Raw genomic sequence first — 12,961 nt, 5'->3', positions numbered from 1 at the left:
CGCACAATGAGAGTGTTTCTTAACGAGTGAATACGAAATAACAAAGTAGATGTTTTGAAGAAAAGACAGGCTGTGAGATCTATGAAAGCAAATTGTTTGTAGTATGTATTATAGGACAACACGTGCATAAGACCAAACACCATAAGTATATAGAATTTGATTATAATGTGTACATTTTGTTTGTGTAAAAATTAGATTCTATGTATTACGTTGTATAATAATCACAGAGAATAGCCAAATCATACACAATCAGTGAATGCTGGAAGTGTTCTTGTAAGTTACATTTTGACAGAAAGAGTAGTGATTAATCTGGTGACATTTAATAAAGTATTTTCTTGGATTCAAACAGGGAGCGGAACAGCTTGAGAAACTGCACTGATGAGGAGATAAAAGAGCAACATAGAGGTAAGTTGCATAGATGTGTTCACTCTGTTCCTGTTTGGACAGAGTTAAAAGCTTGGCCGAGGCATCAGTTACATCACCGTTGCCTTGCTGCTTCCAGCAGAATTCCAGCTGGTTCATGCTGGAGCAGCTGGGGCTGGATTCAAGATCCTTGAACCTCCAGCATCTCTCACAAGCACCACATTCACCTATGATGGAAGCAGAAACACACCGTATACACATGTTATTAATTTGCTTCTCTTTGGCAAAAATTTGCACTCCTAAAGAGTTCACTATGTTGTAGTAAAGCTGGAGAACAAAGAGATTGCTGTTTCCATGCATATAAGACAGGCATAATCCCCAGTGAGCAGTTAACTTTTGGGGAACATAGGAAGGACTCCGGTGCTAGCGATGTCTGCCTGGCGTGTGCAGGCACAGTCTTCACAGCTGGGTTACCTTCCCTAGACTTTTCTTGCAATTAAGCTGGAGGAAAAAATTGTCCTTATGTGCCCCAGATAAGTTGATCTCTTTTCTTTAGTGAGCAGGGGAAGCAGAAGGCTCATGGGCTTACAAAATTATTAAGATGGAACTTCCAGAAACATCTCGTTTCTGAGTTCTTTAGCCACTGATTTTTCCATGCTGTACTCCTCTTTATTATTTATAGTGCTCTCATTGTTGCTACCGTTCATAGACTGGGGGACAGCCAGCAAAGAATTTGGCTGGATTGTCCATCTGTCTGCACTTTTGCTTGGAGCTTTTGAATCCTCCACAGCTTAAAACTTGCAAAGTTGTTTAGGATGCATAGTTGTTTAGGAAGAGACCTTTTACAAGATAGTTCTCTTTTAAACTTCCATTGGCTTAAATGGTGCAACCCCTTTTCTAACACTGTCTTCTGTCAATTACTTTAGTAAGAAGTGGGCTTTCATTTTCCAAATTCTAGTAGAAACTGCAGACCAGTTTTAAATAGTGGGAAAAATAATAAAAAAGCACAACTCCTCATTAGAAGTCTTGATAAATATGTTGTAGAAATTTCATATCATTTCATACTATCACACAGGCACGGTAATTCCCAGTGTGCAGCAACTTGTTAAGCCTCAATATATGGCATGTAGGATTTATTATTGTAATATACTTGGTTTTATTCTGAAAACAAGTCTGCATATACCTACAGTTCAATTCCAATGGTTCTGTGTTGGGTAATTTTGTTAGCAAGAATAGTCATAATCCAATATCCTCAATCCAACGACAAGTTTTTGTTCCAAGCAGAGTCCTTGATAAAAGAGGACCATACAAAGCACAAGAACATATCATTGCTATGTTCATATGCCTATGGGAAGGAGGTTCTCCATGTAAGTGCAACACTAATGCATCATGTATTGTGCTCGGGAATCTACAAAAATGTATACATTACAAACCCAGACTTATCTGTGAGAAGTATCTAAAATCATAGAATGACAGAATCATTTCAGTTGTAAGAGACCCTCAGGATCAGTGAGTCCAACTGTAAAATGGAGAAAGAATATCCACAATTACCCTGCTGCAAAGATTTTCAAGCTGTGTATCCCAGTATGCACAGAGATTACAGTGTGAATACTTTAATGGTGATGTTTGTCTTTTGGTGCACAAAGAGTCTCTTCTCCCTAGTGCTATGTGGTTTCAAACTGAAGATTTTTCCCTTGACACTTAATGTGAGGACAGATCTGACATGAAATTTTGAATCTCGCAGGACACTGGGCCTTTACCTCCATTAATTATGCTTTTTATTATTTGCTTGGGGAGGGTGTTTGTGAAGGGGTGCATGCAGCCATGTCTCCAAAACATTTATTTTTCAGAGAGAGGGGAGATGAATTCTTTGTACTAGGAAATATGGGACCTTCTCCTGTCCTGTAAGATCAACAGTACAATGCTCTGGGCATGTGGGGGAATATTACTTAGGAAGTCTGAAATTGCAAGCGTTACCTCTGGCAAACCCTTCCTTAAGTTGCTGAAAAACATTCACATTTGCAGAGTTATGGGGTGACAGTTCAGAAGGTTCTCATAGCTTTCTTACAACTTTTTTTCCTGCCTTTTCCTTATTTCAGTGTGTGTACTTTTGAACGGAAAAGTGGAGACATTTGGGTAGTTTGAGAAATCTGTAATGGGAAGAGTTCCTAAGGCAGTTTAGCAGGGATAGCTGTATATTGTTTGCTTAAAAAACAGGAAGAAAAGAAGATTCAGCACCTACTGAGTCCATCGGACCATGTAGGACCTGCTTCCCTGAGGAGTCCTTTTTTCTGTGCTATTTTCTGTGGCTATCACAAGACCATTAGAATGATACATACAAGTAAGGTTTGGGGACTTTGATAGCTTGTGTCATGTATTAATACCAGACTGATTTCAAGCCTGAATTAGCCAGAAAAAAAGTGAATGCGGCTTCTCAGATCCTGTCGTGTGCTTAATGCCAGCACACCGGGTGAACTCCCTGGGGGTGACCTCTTCTCTTGGACTCCAAGTCTGCACCCTCGGGCTGTCTCATGCAGGTCTTTGCTGTGAAGGGCAGACATGCGGAGCTAATTGAAGGCATATTGCTGCCTCTCAATGAAAAGGGAAAGTCCTTATTTGGCAAAATCAGGAGACTTGATGGCAAAATGGAAAACTGGCGGTGTTTTGACAGGTGGGAATATAAATCCTGTAAAAGATCCCCAGTTGGAGAAGGTGGATGATCCACCTCCGTCCTGAGTTAACTGATGCTTTCCAAAGCAGCGGAGGAGCATTCCAGTGCATGGCTGTACAGAACCACCACTTGTTTGTTCTAACTTGCACACAATTTAATTTGCCACAGGTGGGTGAAAGATGAGACCTGTTCAGTTTTTGCTTTCTGGTTGTCCAGTCACAAAACTGGAATTCTCGGGGCTGCTGGCAGCTTGTTTGTTGAATCATTTATTTGTGCGCAGACAGAGCTCAAACCTGTGGCCATTTTCCATGACAAAGAAGCCAGAGACTATTATTGTTAAATCCCTGTGCTCAGTCTTAGAGCAAGATTTCCTGTCATTGTCTTATGAATATTATTTTTGGTTTTTTTGCTTGAAGTGGAAAAGTATTGCAACTACTGTAGGGTATATTTCCATGGCTCTCAGTCCCAGTGATTTAGAACAGAGGTGTAGCTGCAATGTTTTATGAGGGTGCAGAATTTTCATACCGTATATAGGAAAAATGGCTAAACTTGGTGTTGTGGCTGAACATGAGATTAGAAACATGGACATCTAAATTGTGTTTTCAGCTCTGTCAAGGAATTGCTGTATTTTTTTTGGTTGAGTTTTATTTCTCAGCAAGGTTGCCTAGGAATTACTTCTAACCATTAACTAGTGCTCTTCTAACTGCTGGGAATTGTCATAGGCAGATCTATGGACTTTGAGTGTTTGATTTGTGGTTTGTCAAAATGGGTCCCTGAATCTCTGCAGTTCTGCCCTTGCATTCTTAGCAACAGCTAGTTTTACAGTCAGTTTGCTTGCTTGGCTTGTAGGCCTTAAGGCTGTAATCAAGGGACTATCTGCCCTGTGGAAAGGTCCAAAAAGAGAAAAGTTTAAAAAAAAGGGTCATCTGTAAATAAGCGTCTCCTGAACTGCTCGAAGTACACGGATGTCGGCCACAGCTTCTGCTGAGTCTGTGATTCGGGAGCTGCAAAACAGGGGTGCAGCCACATTCCCCTTTTCTCTCTGAAAATGCTGTTGCCAAATGAAGCCTCTGCCCTTTCAGAGTGGCCTAAAGAAACCGTATTTAATTATTCAGTAGCTAGAAAATCCCCTTTAAAATCCTCTGTGTTATATCTAATGTTCAAAAGAGACCTGAATGTGTGCTGGATACTGATTATCCCTGATCTCTTATATGGTCCAGGATATACCATTTGGCTTTAGAAATGAGCCATTTGTTAAAGAATTCTGAGTATCTGCTTGAGCATCTGTGACCAGACACGTCTTTTAGCTTATTTTAGATGTTTTTATTTCATTTACTGCAGATTGTGTCAGTGGTAATTATGGTAGTTCAGTAGATGTAGTAAAAAGAAAAAAAAAACCAAACAAACAGCTTGAGTTATGATACCCTTTATACTAACGTGTGTTAGGGACACAACGCAGGTTTCAGGACCCATGTTTCTTATTAAGCCAGCATAAAGCAAAGAGTGTAAAATATAGCAATAGGCTGCTAATTCACATTTTACGAAGAGTGAGAATAGAAAATTGCCCCAGAATAAGGATGGATAATGAGAGATTTTCTTTCGCACAGATCTGAAACAAGGGGGAAATGGAGTGCTGGAAGGCCAGGGGAAAACTCTGGATATTTGTGGCTCGTTTCTTATAGAGGACAAGGCAGCCTCACGAGGATGCTTAATATTATCTGTGTATATAAGTGCTACCAAATATCACCAGCTGTTACAGATGGATATTCTTTTTTGCAGAAATCTAAGCATCCAATGGGTATGAAGAGCGCGTCTGAGAAGCAGGAACCATCAACCCTTCTGAAGTGCAGCGGCAGGACATTGGAAGCAAAGCTACGCTGCTTTTGTTCCTGTGTTGAAAATTCTCTTTGGATGAAATGGAGAATATTAAACTCTGAGGTAGAAAATTTTGTATTTTCATGCCAGTGCGATGTCTTACAATAATTTTAATGTGTCAAGTTGAATTAGATACTTCATTAAATGTTTGCAGTCATCGTACTGTCATGCAACTTTCTGTTCTGGGTGCGTTGTTGATAAATAGTGTTGGCTTGATGGTAACTCCTTTCCTTATGAAAACTTGAATTTACTTTTTATTTAGATTTGGAGCAAAAGGAAATTACTTTTTTTTTTCCTTCATTAATTGAGAAAGAATGCAATAACGATGTCCCGGAGCAGCAAGCTGAGTCATGAGCAAAGCACTCAGCCGAATGGAGAACGGGGCGAAGGGAGGGAGGGGGTCACGGTGCCGCTCAGGAATGGTTCTTCCAGACCACCCCAAACCCAAATTCTCTTCCTGAGAACACCTGCGGCGGAACTGGCGCTGCTTCCGTACAACCGGGCTTAGACAAAGCCTGCAGTTTTTCAGTGGGAAAGATATTTTGTTGAAACAGTTTTGACGACTTCTGATGAAAGCAGTCATTGTTTTTACTGATATATAAATACTTAAGGGCAAAACAAATCTTAGGAGCCAAGCATCTGCTCAGAGTATCTACAGATAATAAAACAGTGATGAGTCTATGCATTTGTAGGGCTGTAGAGCTCTGTTTTCTAGAATTCATCAAAAGCTGTCTCTAATATTTATATAGTTACAGATTTGCAAATTTGTGTGAGAATGCAGTATCTTTCTATATGCAGAAGGGCTAGTAAGGAATAGTATACGTAACTGAAAATACAGTATTGACTTTGAAGTAACGGGAGTGTTTTAATGAGAAAGGCTTTTATAATGCATTTTGTACCTTTACTGTATGGTTCTGATCATTGTGAATCTGGTGCTGTAAGCTGGATTTCTACTCCATATGAAGAGTTTTGCTTGTGTGCCAGGAGTTCAGGTCCTCTTCACTGTTACCTGTCAAACACAGGGTTCGCTTGTAGCTGAACTGAAGCTTGTTGCTCTTTAAAAACAAGCCAGCTCGGAAACAGGGCAATGGTTCAGCCCTTTTTGTCTCTCTCAGGAGCAAGTGGAGTGTGTGTAGGTATAAAGAGCAGAGAAAAAGCCAGATTTACCTTTCACTCCTTTTACATCAGTGTTACTACAAATTTGCAGTGTTTTGTTTTGTTTGTTTGTGGTTTGGTTTTTTTTTTTTTTTTTTAATACAGTAGTTCTTTTTGTATGTAATTTGGTCAGTTTAAAAAGCCTACTCACAATCATGAAAAAAATAACAAAAAGATCATGTGGTAGTTGCTTTCTTAGGAAAAAGTACATGTGGTGAAATTTTTCACGTAGGGTATTTTGCCAGGAAGTGTGTGAGTGTAATATATAGACCTAAATACTGCCCTGTCTCATCTGTGCCTTGGGGAATTTTTATGGGGGTGGGGAGAGATGTCTGCTTATTTTCCCTCAGACCCACTTTCAGGGCTTTTAACATTTTTTCCTTTCTCTTTTTTTTTTTTTTCCCCTCTTTTCACAGAATGGGGGAGTCACCCTACATTGTTGATGGCTGATGGTGCTTATCAGGGGCAGGGTTGGGCAGATAAGATATGTCAAAGTTTGCTGTAAATACTTTGGGTGCTTACATTTAAAATGCTGGTATGTTTTGAGGAGGTGCTGAAAACATTATTGCAGAAATGTAGTTGGGGATATTGCATTTCACACTAAAATAGGTCAGTCTTTTTGTTTAGTTTTTGGAGGCTAAAGGTGAACAGTACACAAAACCCCCCAATTAATGCCAGGGTAGAGCTGGGGAACTTCAGATGTTTACAGGTGTGAGTCGTACAGCAAACGGGATGGGTGTGCCCCCCCTTCCTTGCAGCACGTGGGGCAGATCTGGGGAGGACCTGTTGGGGTGGGTCCAGAGGAGGCCAGAAAAATGGTCAGAGGTCTGGAACAGCTCAGCTATGGGGAAAAGCTGAGAGTTGGGGTTGTTCAGCCTGGAGAAGAGAAGGTGCTGGGGAGACCTTATTGTGGCTTTCCCGTACTTAAAAGGGGCCAATAAGAAAGATGGGTACAGACTTTTAGCAGGGCCTGTAGCAATAGGACAAGAAGAAATGGCCTCAAGTTGTGCCAGGGGAGGTTTAGACTGGATATTAGGAAAAAATTCTTCACAGAATGGGTTGTCAGGCATTTGAACAGGCTGCCCAGGGCAGTGGTGGAGTCACCATCCCTGGAGGGCTTTAAAAGGTGTTTAGGCGAGGTTCTTAGGGACACAGTTTCGTGCTAGAGTTAGGTTAGGTTATGGTTGGACTTGATGATCCCGAGGGTCTCTTCCAACTGAAATGCTTCTATGATAGGACAAGGGGTGATGTTTTTAAACTAAATGAGGGGAGATTCAGGCTAGACATGAGGAAGAAACGTTTGACACTGATGATGGTGAGACCCTGGCCCAGGTTGCCTAGAGAGGTGGTGGATGCCCCATCCCTGGAGACATCCCAGGCCAGGCTGGACGGGACTCTGAGCAACCTGGTCTGGGTGAAGATGTCCCTGCTCATGGCAGGGGTGGCACTGCATGAGCTTGGAAGCTTCCTTACAACCCAAACTGTTCTGTGATTCTGTGACTCTGGCTCGGGGGCACCTGCCGTGGCTCAGCCCGTGAGGGGCCACCCGGGGAACCAGCTACGGCACAGGGCGAGGCTGGGGGTGGATTTGGCCGAGGGTGGGGGCAGCCCGTTCGCGGCCCCGGGGTGGTTCGCGTCGCTCCGGAGCGTTCCCGCCGGGCGGCGCTGCGGGGCTGGGGCCGGGGGGCGGTGGCGCCTCCGCCCCTCGCAGGCGGGCGGGGAGGGGCCGGGGCTGCGCCCGCTCCGCTCTGCCGCGGCTTCTCCGGGCGGGAGGCGTCGGGCAGCTGCGGGACGGCGGGCAGCGCCCTGGGCTGCGGAGGTACGGCTCTCCCGGGACCCCCCTGCAAGCACGGCCGGCCCCGGCTTCCTTTGTTGGGGGCCGCGAGGCGCGGATCCCGGGATGGGATGGGGTGGAGGGGGACGGTGCTGCAGAGGTTTGGGATGGCGGGGTTCGGCGCCGGGTCCTTCGGGAGAGGGGAGCGGCGGTGCCGGGGTCCGAGTGCCGAGCGCGGGAACCCTGGCGCCTCCTGGGCGGATCTTCCCGGGGCAAAACCTGCGGCTTTGGAGCGGTTTACGGGAGTTTTGGCTTTCGTTAGCGTGTGGTGAATGGCTGTGGGCTTGAGGCAGCTTAAATTTAGGCACGAAAGCTGATGTGCACACACGCAGGGATGGTCCGGATTTTACCCTTTAAAACAAGAATGTGTGTGTGTGTGCTTTTTCTGGAAAGAGACCGTGGCATCTGTTTCTTCTTGTCTAAAATAATTACCGTGTGTGCATGTCTTCGCTCAGTTCAAAAGAGCGGGCTCGGGGAAGAGGGAAGGACCGTGGGAAGAGCGTCCGTAACTTGGAGCAGGATGATAAATTCAACCGTCGGGGAACTTTTGGAGAAGAGTCTTAGGGGAAGTGCTTTCCAGGGCAGGGTTGTTGTCCAAAAGAGCTTGCCTTGGTACAGCTTCCCGAGTAAGACCATCTGTCTGCGCCTACGGGGACTGAGGCTGTCGGGATTCGGGGTAAGACATCTGCTGCCGCTGTGTTTTGGGAAGGGCATCCTTTTGTTCCTTGGAGTGTCCGGACTCCCCCACACAAAACAAGGGCCACCCTAGCAGGGCCCACAGGACTGGTCACAATGTAGGTGCAGCGCTTGCTTGTCTTGCCCATGGTACCTATGTGGGCGCCTGTCCATCCACAATGCACATTGTTTGCTTTTTTCGAGTAATTTAATTCTTTGCAATTTCAGATGATGTGGTTAAGTCAATTGCTGTATATGACTGCCATCTGAAAGGACAATCATAACAGTATGAAACAAAAGCTAGCTGCTCTTACAGTGTTTGTTGCAGAAACTGTTTAAGATACATCTATATTAGGAATTACCACTGGAAGATGTAAAAGTCAGGTAAAATGGCTGACTCTGCAATTTTTGTGTTGAATCATGAGTTTCCCATATCCGGCTGGTCCTATTGTTAATTGTGAATTAAGGCTGGCAACAAGCTGCCCATCCTTCCCTGGATGAATCATCACTTTGTCAAGCCCTGTGTCAAAAACAAGGCTTTCCCCAAAAGCGTGCAGTGTTAGGGAATAAAAATAGTCCAACCCATCTGTTAGAGTTCAGCATTTGGCTGCTTTAAAACATATTAAAGGTAACAATGCCCTTCTCTTCATGTGTTTTTATTTCCAGTTGTCCCAGGCTTGAGTTTCAGAATGACTTTAATTTAGTGCTTCATGCAACGTGCTGCCTCTGGCTTGATTCTGTGTCATAGTTGTAGCGTTCCCGTTACTCCCAGAGTAGCATCCAGTGGTCACCACTCATGTCAGGGTTTATCATCTAGTAGCGAGTACTGATGTGTTGGTTACCACAAGCTTCCCCCAGTCCTTGGGAAAGAAGATGTTTCTGGAAATAACCTTTGTGGTGTTTGGTGGTGTATTTGGTAGACATCCTAACAGCTTCTGGCTCTGTATGGGCACCACAAACAGATTGAGTGCTCTGCAAGGCAAAGGTGAAAGAACTTGTAAAATTGGCTTGGATCACAGAAACTTGACTTTTTTGTCTTTTTTTTTTTTTTTTTTTTTTTTTTTGGGTGAGACACCTTGTTAAATCACATCTGTGGGGAAGAACTCCGTGAGGAAAGAATGCCAGGTAGTTTGATTTAGCTGTGTGTGTTGGCCCTTTCAAATGTTGTGCAAGACTTGATGTAATTCCCTGCAGAAGGGCAAATGCACATTGCAAGCCTACTAGTGCTTCTGGGGGAAAGGAAAATAAAAGTCTGGCAAACGAGAGGAGGAAGTGGGAGAGAAAAATTGGAAACACAAGCAAAGCCATTAATTTTTCCCACTGTGCATTTTGGAGAAACTGCTGGCAGTGTCGTGGTGATGCTCTGCCTCATGGAAGTGTCATGGACTTGCTTCACATGATCCTCTGAGATCATCCGGTTTCTCTGTGGGAACAGAAATTCCTCCTGGTTGGAGTGTGATCTCATCTCCCTTCTGCAGCAGCAACAGCAGTGGCTTGGGAATTGGGGAAGAAGGTGGAGAAGGGACGGTTTGGAGAACAGCTCGGTGCTCGTGCAGGCCAGTCTGGACACCCTGAGATGCCTCCTTTTGCTTGTCCTGTGTGGTCAGAGCTGGGATAAATGCTTTTGACACCCAAAGTTAAGCGCTCGCTTGGTGTGCTGAGCTTACTTAGTGCAGCTCACGTGTCAGACCATCCTATAAGTCTTACCTTATACTTCATTCATCCTTTTTATTGTGCTAACGAAGAACAAACTGAAATGGAAAATGGTGACTTGAGTGATTACATGCGTCAAGCTTAGGGAATTTCCTGAGTTTGATGAATGGCAGAAATAAAGGCTTCCCCCCCACCCTGCTATGTACTTAGTTTTTTAAATTCTCAGAGCCTTCTTACTTGGAAATAAAAGGTATCTAAGTATCTATCCTGTTTGTTGAGACCAAAAAATTGAGGAAGGCTGCAGTAACGGTGACCAGCCCTCGAGTCTGTAACCTGATCCGCAGCTTTTTGTCTTCAACTGGGAAAGGAAGTAACAGCTCCTATTACACCCTTATGGAACCTCTCCATTCACATCCTCGAAAAAGAAGGAAACCGGAGCTTGATTTCTGGTGTATAAACTAACATCAAGGCATGCTTCGTCATGAAGAAGCAGTAAAGAATAACATGAATTTTCTTTTGTTTTGCAGAATGAAAAAAAAAGAGTAAAAGTAAAGATTTTTAATTCGTGCTGATGTGATAGTGGAAAGGGTTGCAATTCTCTGTTGTATGCTGTGAAATAGCTGTTAAACAGAATATTTGAACTGCAAAAAGGGTCTTTTTGTGAATCTTTCCTGGTGAGTTTGACCATTAGGCCCACTTGGCTTGTAGACTGCGGCAGCTTTGCTCTTTTGTTTTTTAAGACTCCAGATTTTGGTGTCTGGATCAAGTGTGGAGACCCAGATTGCTTCTTTTTTGCTGTTGGACTTTAGCCCCATCCTGGGGGAGAGCGATGGGAGAAGAGAAGGTTGAGGTTCTCAGAACCTTCCCATGTGCTTTCACATATATAAAAACGTATGAAAGTAGTATATTAAGTTGTTTTCCCTTTCAATAGGAGAAGTACTTCTGCTCACAGAGCAAATAAAGGAAACCTCTCTGTAACTCGGCAGAGCAGGAGTGTACTTTTGTGGTATGCATGGCCATTTTCAGTGGCTCCTGCCATTTTTGATCCTTTACTCCGTCTTTGAAGAAACTTGTAAGTCCAAGCAGTTTAGCCTCACCTTCTGCTTATCTTTGTTTAAGTAACTATAGAGTCTTTGGAGCTGCCTGCACACGCGATGTTTTAGACTGATATATCATGATATATCATCCAGCTGCAGGGCTAGAACCATCCAGATTGTCTTTTTGCATGTGAAAAGTTAGTGGCATGCCTTTTGGAGAAAGCTTTGCAGATGCTTGAACTTTCTGCCTCTCCCAACTCCTTGTTACTGGGAAATTTCTCATATGGCATCAGCAAGTAAACTTGTGTCCGTTTCGTGCTACATTTTAATTCCACTGGCAAAGTCGCTGTGGTGATGAAATTGTTTCAATCAGAGGGATTTAACTTTCAAAATAAGGTGTCAGAGATTAGTAGATTTAAGAATTGCATATTTCAGCTGCAGAGTGGTTGGAGCATCATGCCGTGCAGACAGTGTAGCAGAAGCGATGGACCCCAGAGGCAGGAGCAGCATCCTTTCTCTTCAGCGGAAAACGTGTGCACATGTGTGTACACACATACTAGTGCTCGAGCCTTTGGGATGAATGCAATCCAGAGGTGGCCTGTAGCCTAAGCAGTCAGACTTAACATTTCAGCAAACAAACCGAGGGCCCGAAGTAAGTAATATAAATATCCAGAGTCCCAAGGAACTGAAGGTGAGAAACATTGACTGCCACAAAGATTTTTCTCCTTTGCAGGGGTGGGGAGTTGGGTGTATCTTGCTGATTGCCTTGTCCCTGACTTTGTGTAGTGTTGCCTCTGAATTGCTTTGGGGTGTGGATGTACTAATTATCTTAAAAAACTTTGCCTTGTTCTCCCTCTCGTTTACAGGCAACAGCCCTTACAAGGGCCTTATGTTAGCAGAAATCCTTATGGTGCTGGGCAATAGGACCACAAAAAGCAAAGCTAGCAGGAAGAAATGAAAAGCATATAGGAAGGAGAAAAAGAAGAGATAATTGTGAGGAATAGCTGCTGACTAACAGGAGGATTGGTGGGTCCTTTGCTATCAGAATTGCTTGCTGTAGATTTCTTTATTTTCTAAATACAGTAACAAAGAGAGACTCATTTTTCCCTACTGTCAGCAGAAAGCAGTTTTTAAAAGTCTGAGACCACAGCCTGGTCAGCATTGGTACAAGTTTCTTGGGCTCACAAATATGCTCTATATGCTCTCTTGCTTTTCTCTCGCTGCTCTTTTTTGTGTAATTTTCCATGATTTTCATAGTTTGTATGCTCTAAAGTGCTACTGCGGGTAAGAATAATTTAAACTGCAGGGTTTACCACAATGGGGATAAACACAGGTACAGCGCAGTCACATCCTGAAACATTCCTACCCTTTTATTTGTCTTTATGGAGTCTGTTCTTGTGTCTGAAAGAGCAGACTGGTGTTTGAACGTCCTTGTAAATCTTGACCTTAAGGTAACCATCTTTTTGTGCACAGTGGAGCACATGTAATGTCCTGATACTGTGCTATAACTTTTCCACTGACCTTTGAAAAACCCGTACCTCAGAAATGAAACAAGGAAACTACTCCGTGTTGAATTGCGTATCTTGGGAAAGTGTGGGCAAAGGAAGTTGCACCTGCTCCCTGTATTCTAATGCCTTTGTGTTAAAACAATTTGTAGGACTGTTAATGGGGTCTTTTTAGATCAAAGAGGTATCTTGA

The 12,961-nt window shown here is 43.6% G+C and overlaps 1 protein-coding gene across 5 annotated transcripts in view; it reads left to right on the top strand.

Annotated features, from left to right (window-relative positions):
- The first annotated feature begins 349 nt into the window (after nucleotides 1–349).
- MYO1B (myosin IB) overlaps nucleotides 350–12,961 on the top strand; it is a 114,646-nt gene continuing 102,034 nt past the window's right edge. For 2 of the 5 annotated variants that reach the window (XM_082057316.1, XM_082057315.1), the window contains exon 1: nucleotides 4,635–4,972. In XM_082057316.1, the coding sequence (XP_081913442.1) occupies nucleotides 4,739–4,972 (234 nt within the window). In that variant the 5' untranslated portion in view covers nucleotides 4,635–4,738. Of the gene's footprint in view, nucleotides 406–4,633; nucleotides 4,973–7,782; nucleotides 7,884–12,961 lie in introns of those variants that run through there. The other 3 variants (XM_082057317.1, XM_082057320.1, XM_082057318.1) reach the window with 3 other exon arrangements.

The sequence above is a fragment of the Streptopelia decaocto genome (genome assembly GCF_964273445.1).
Source record: "Streptopelia decaocto genome assembly, chromosome: 6".
In the NCBI taxonomy this organism is placed as follows: domain Eukaryota; kingdom Metazoa; phylum Chordata; class Aves; order Columbiformes; family Columbidae; genus Streptopelia; species Streptopelia decaocto.
The sequence above is the reverse complement of the archived record's forward strand: the minus strand, read 5'-3'. Positions and strand labels throughout refer to the sequence as shown.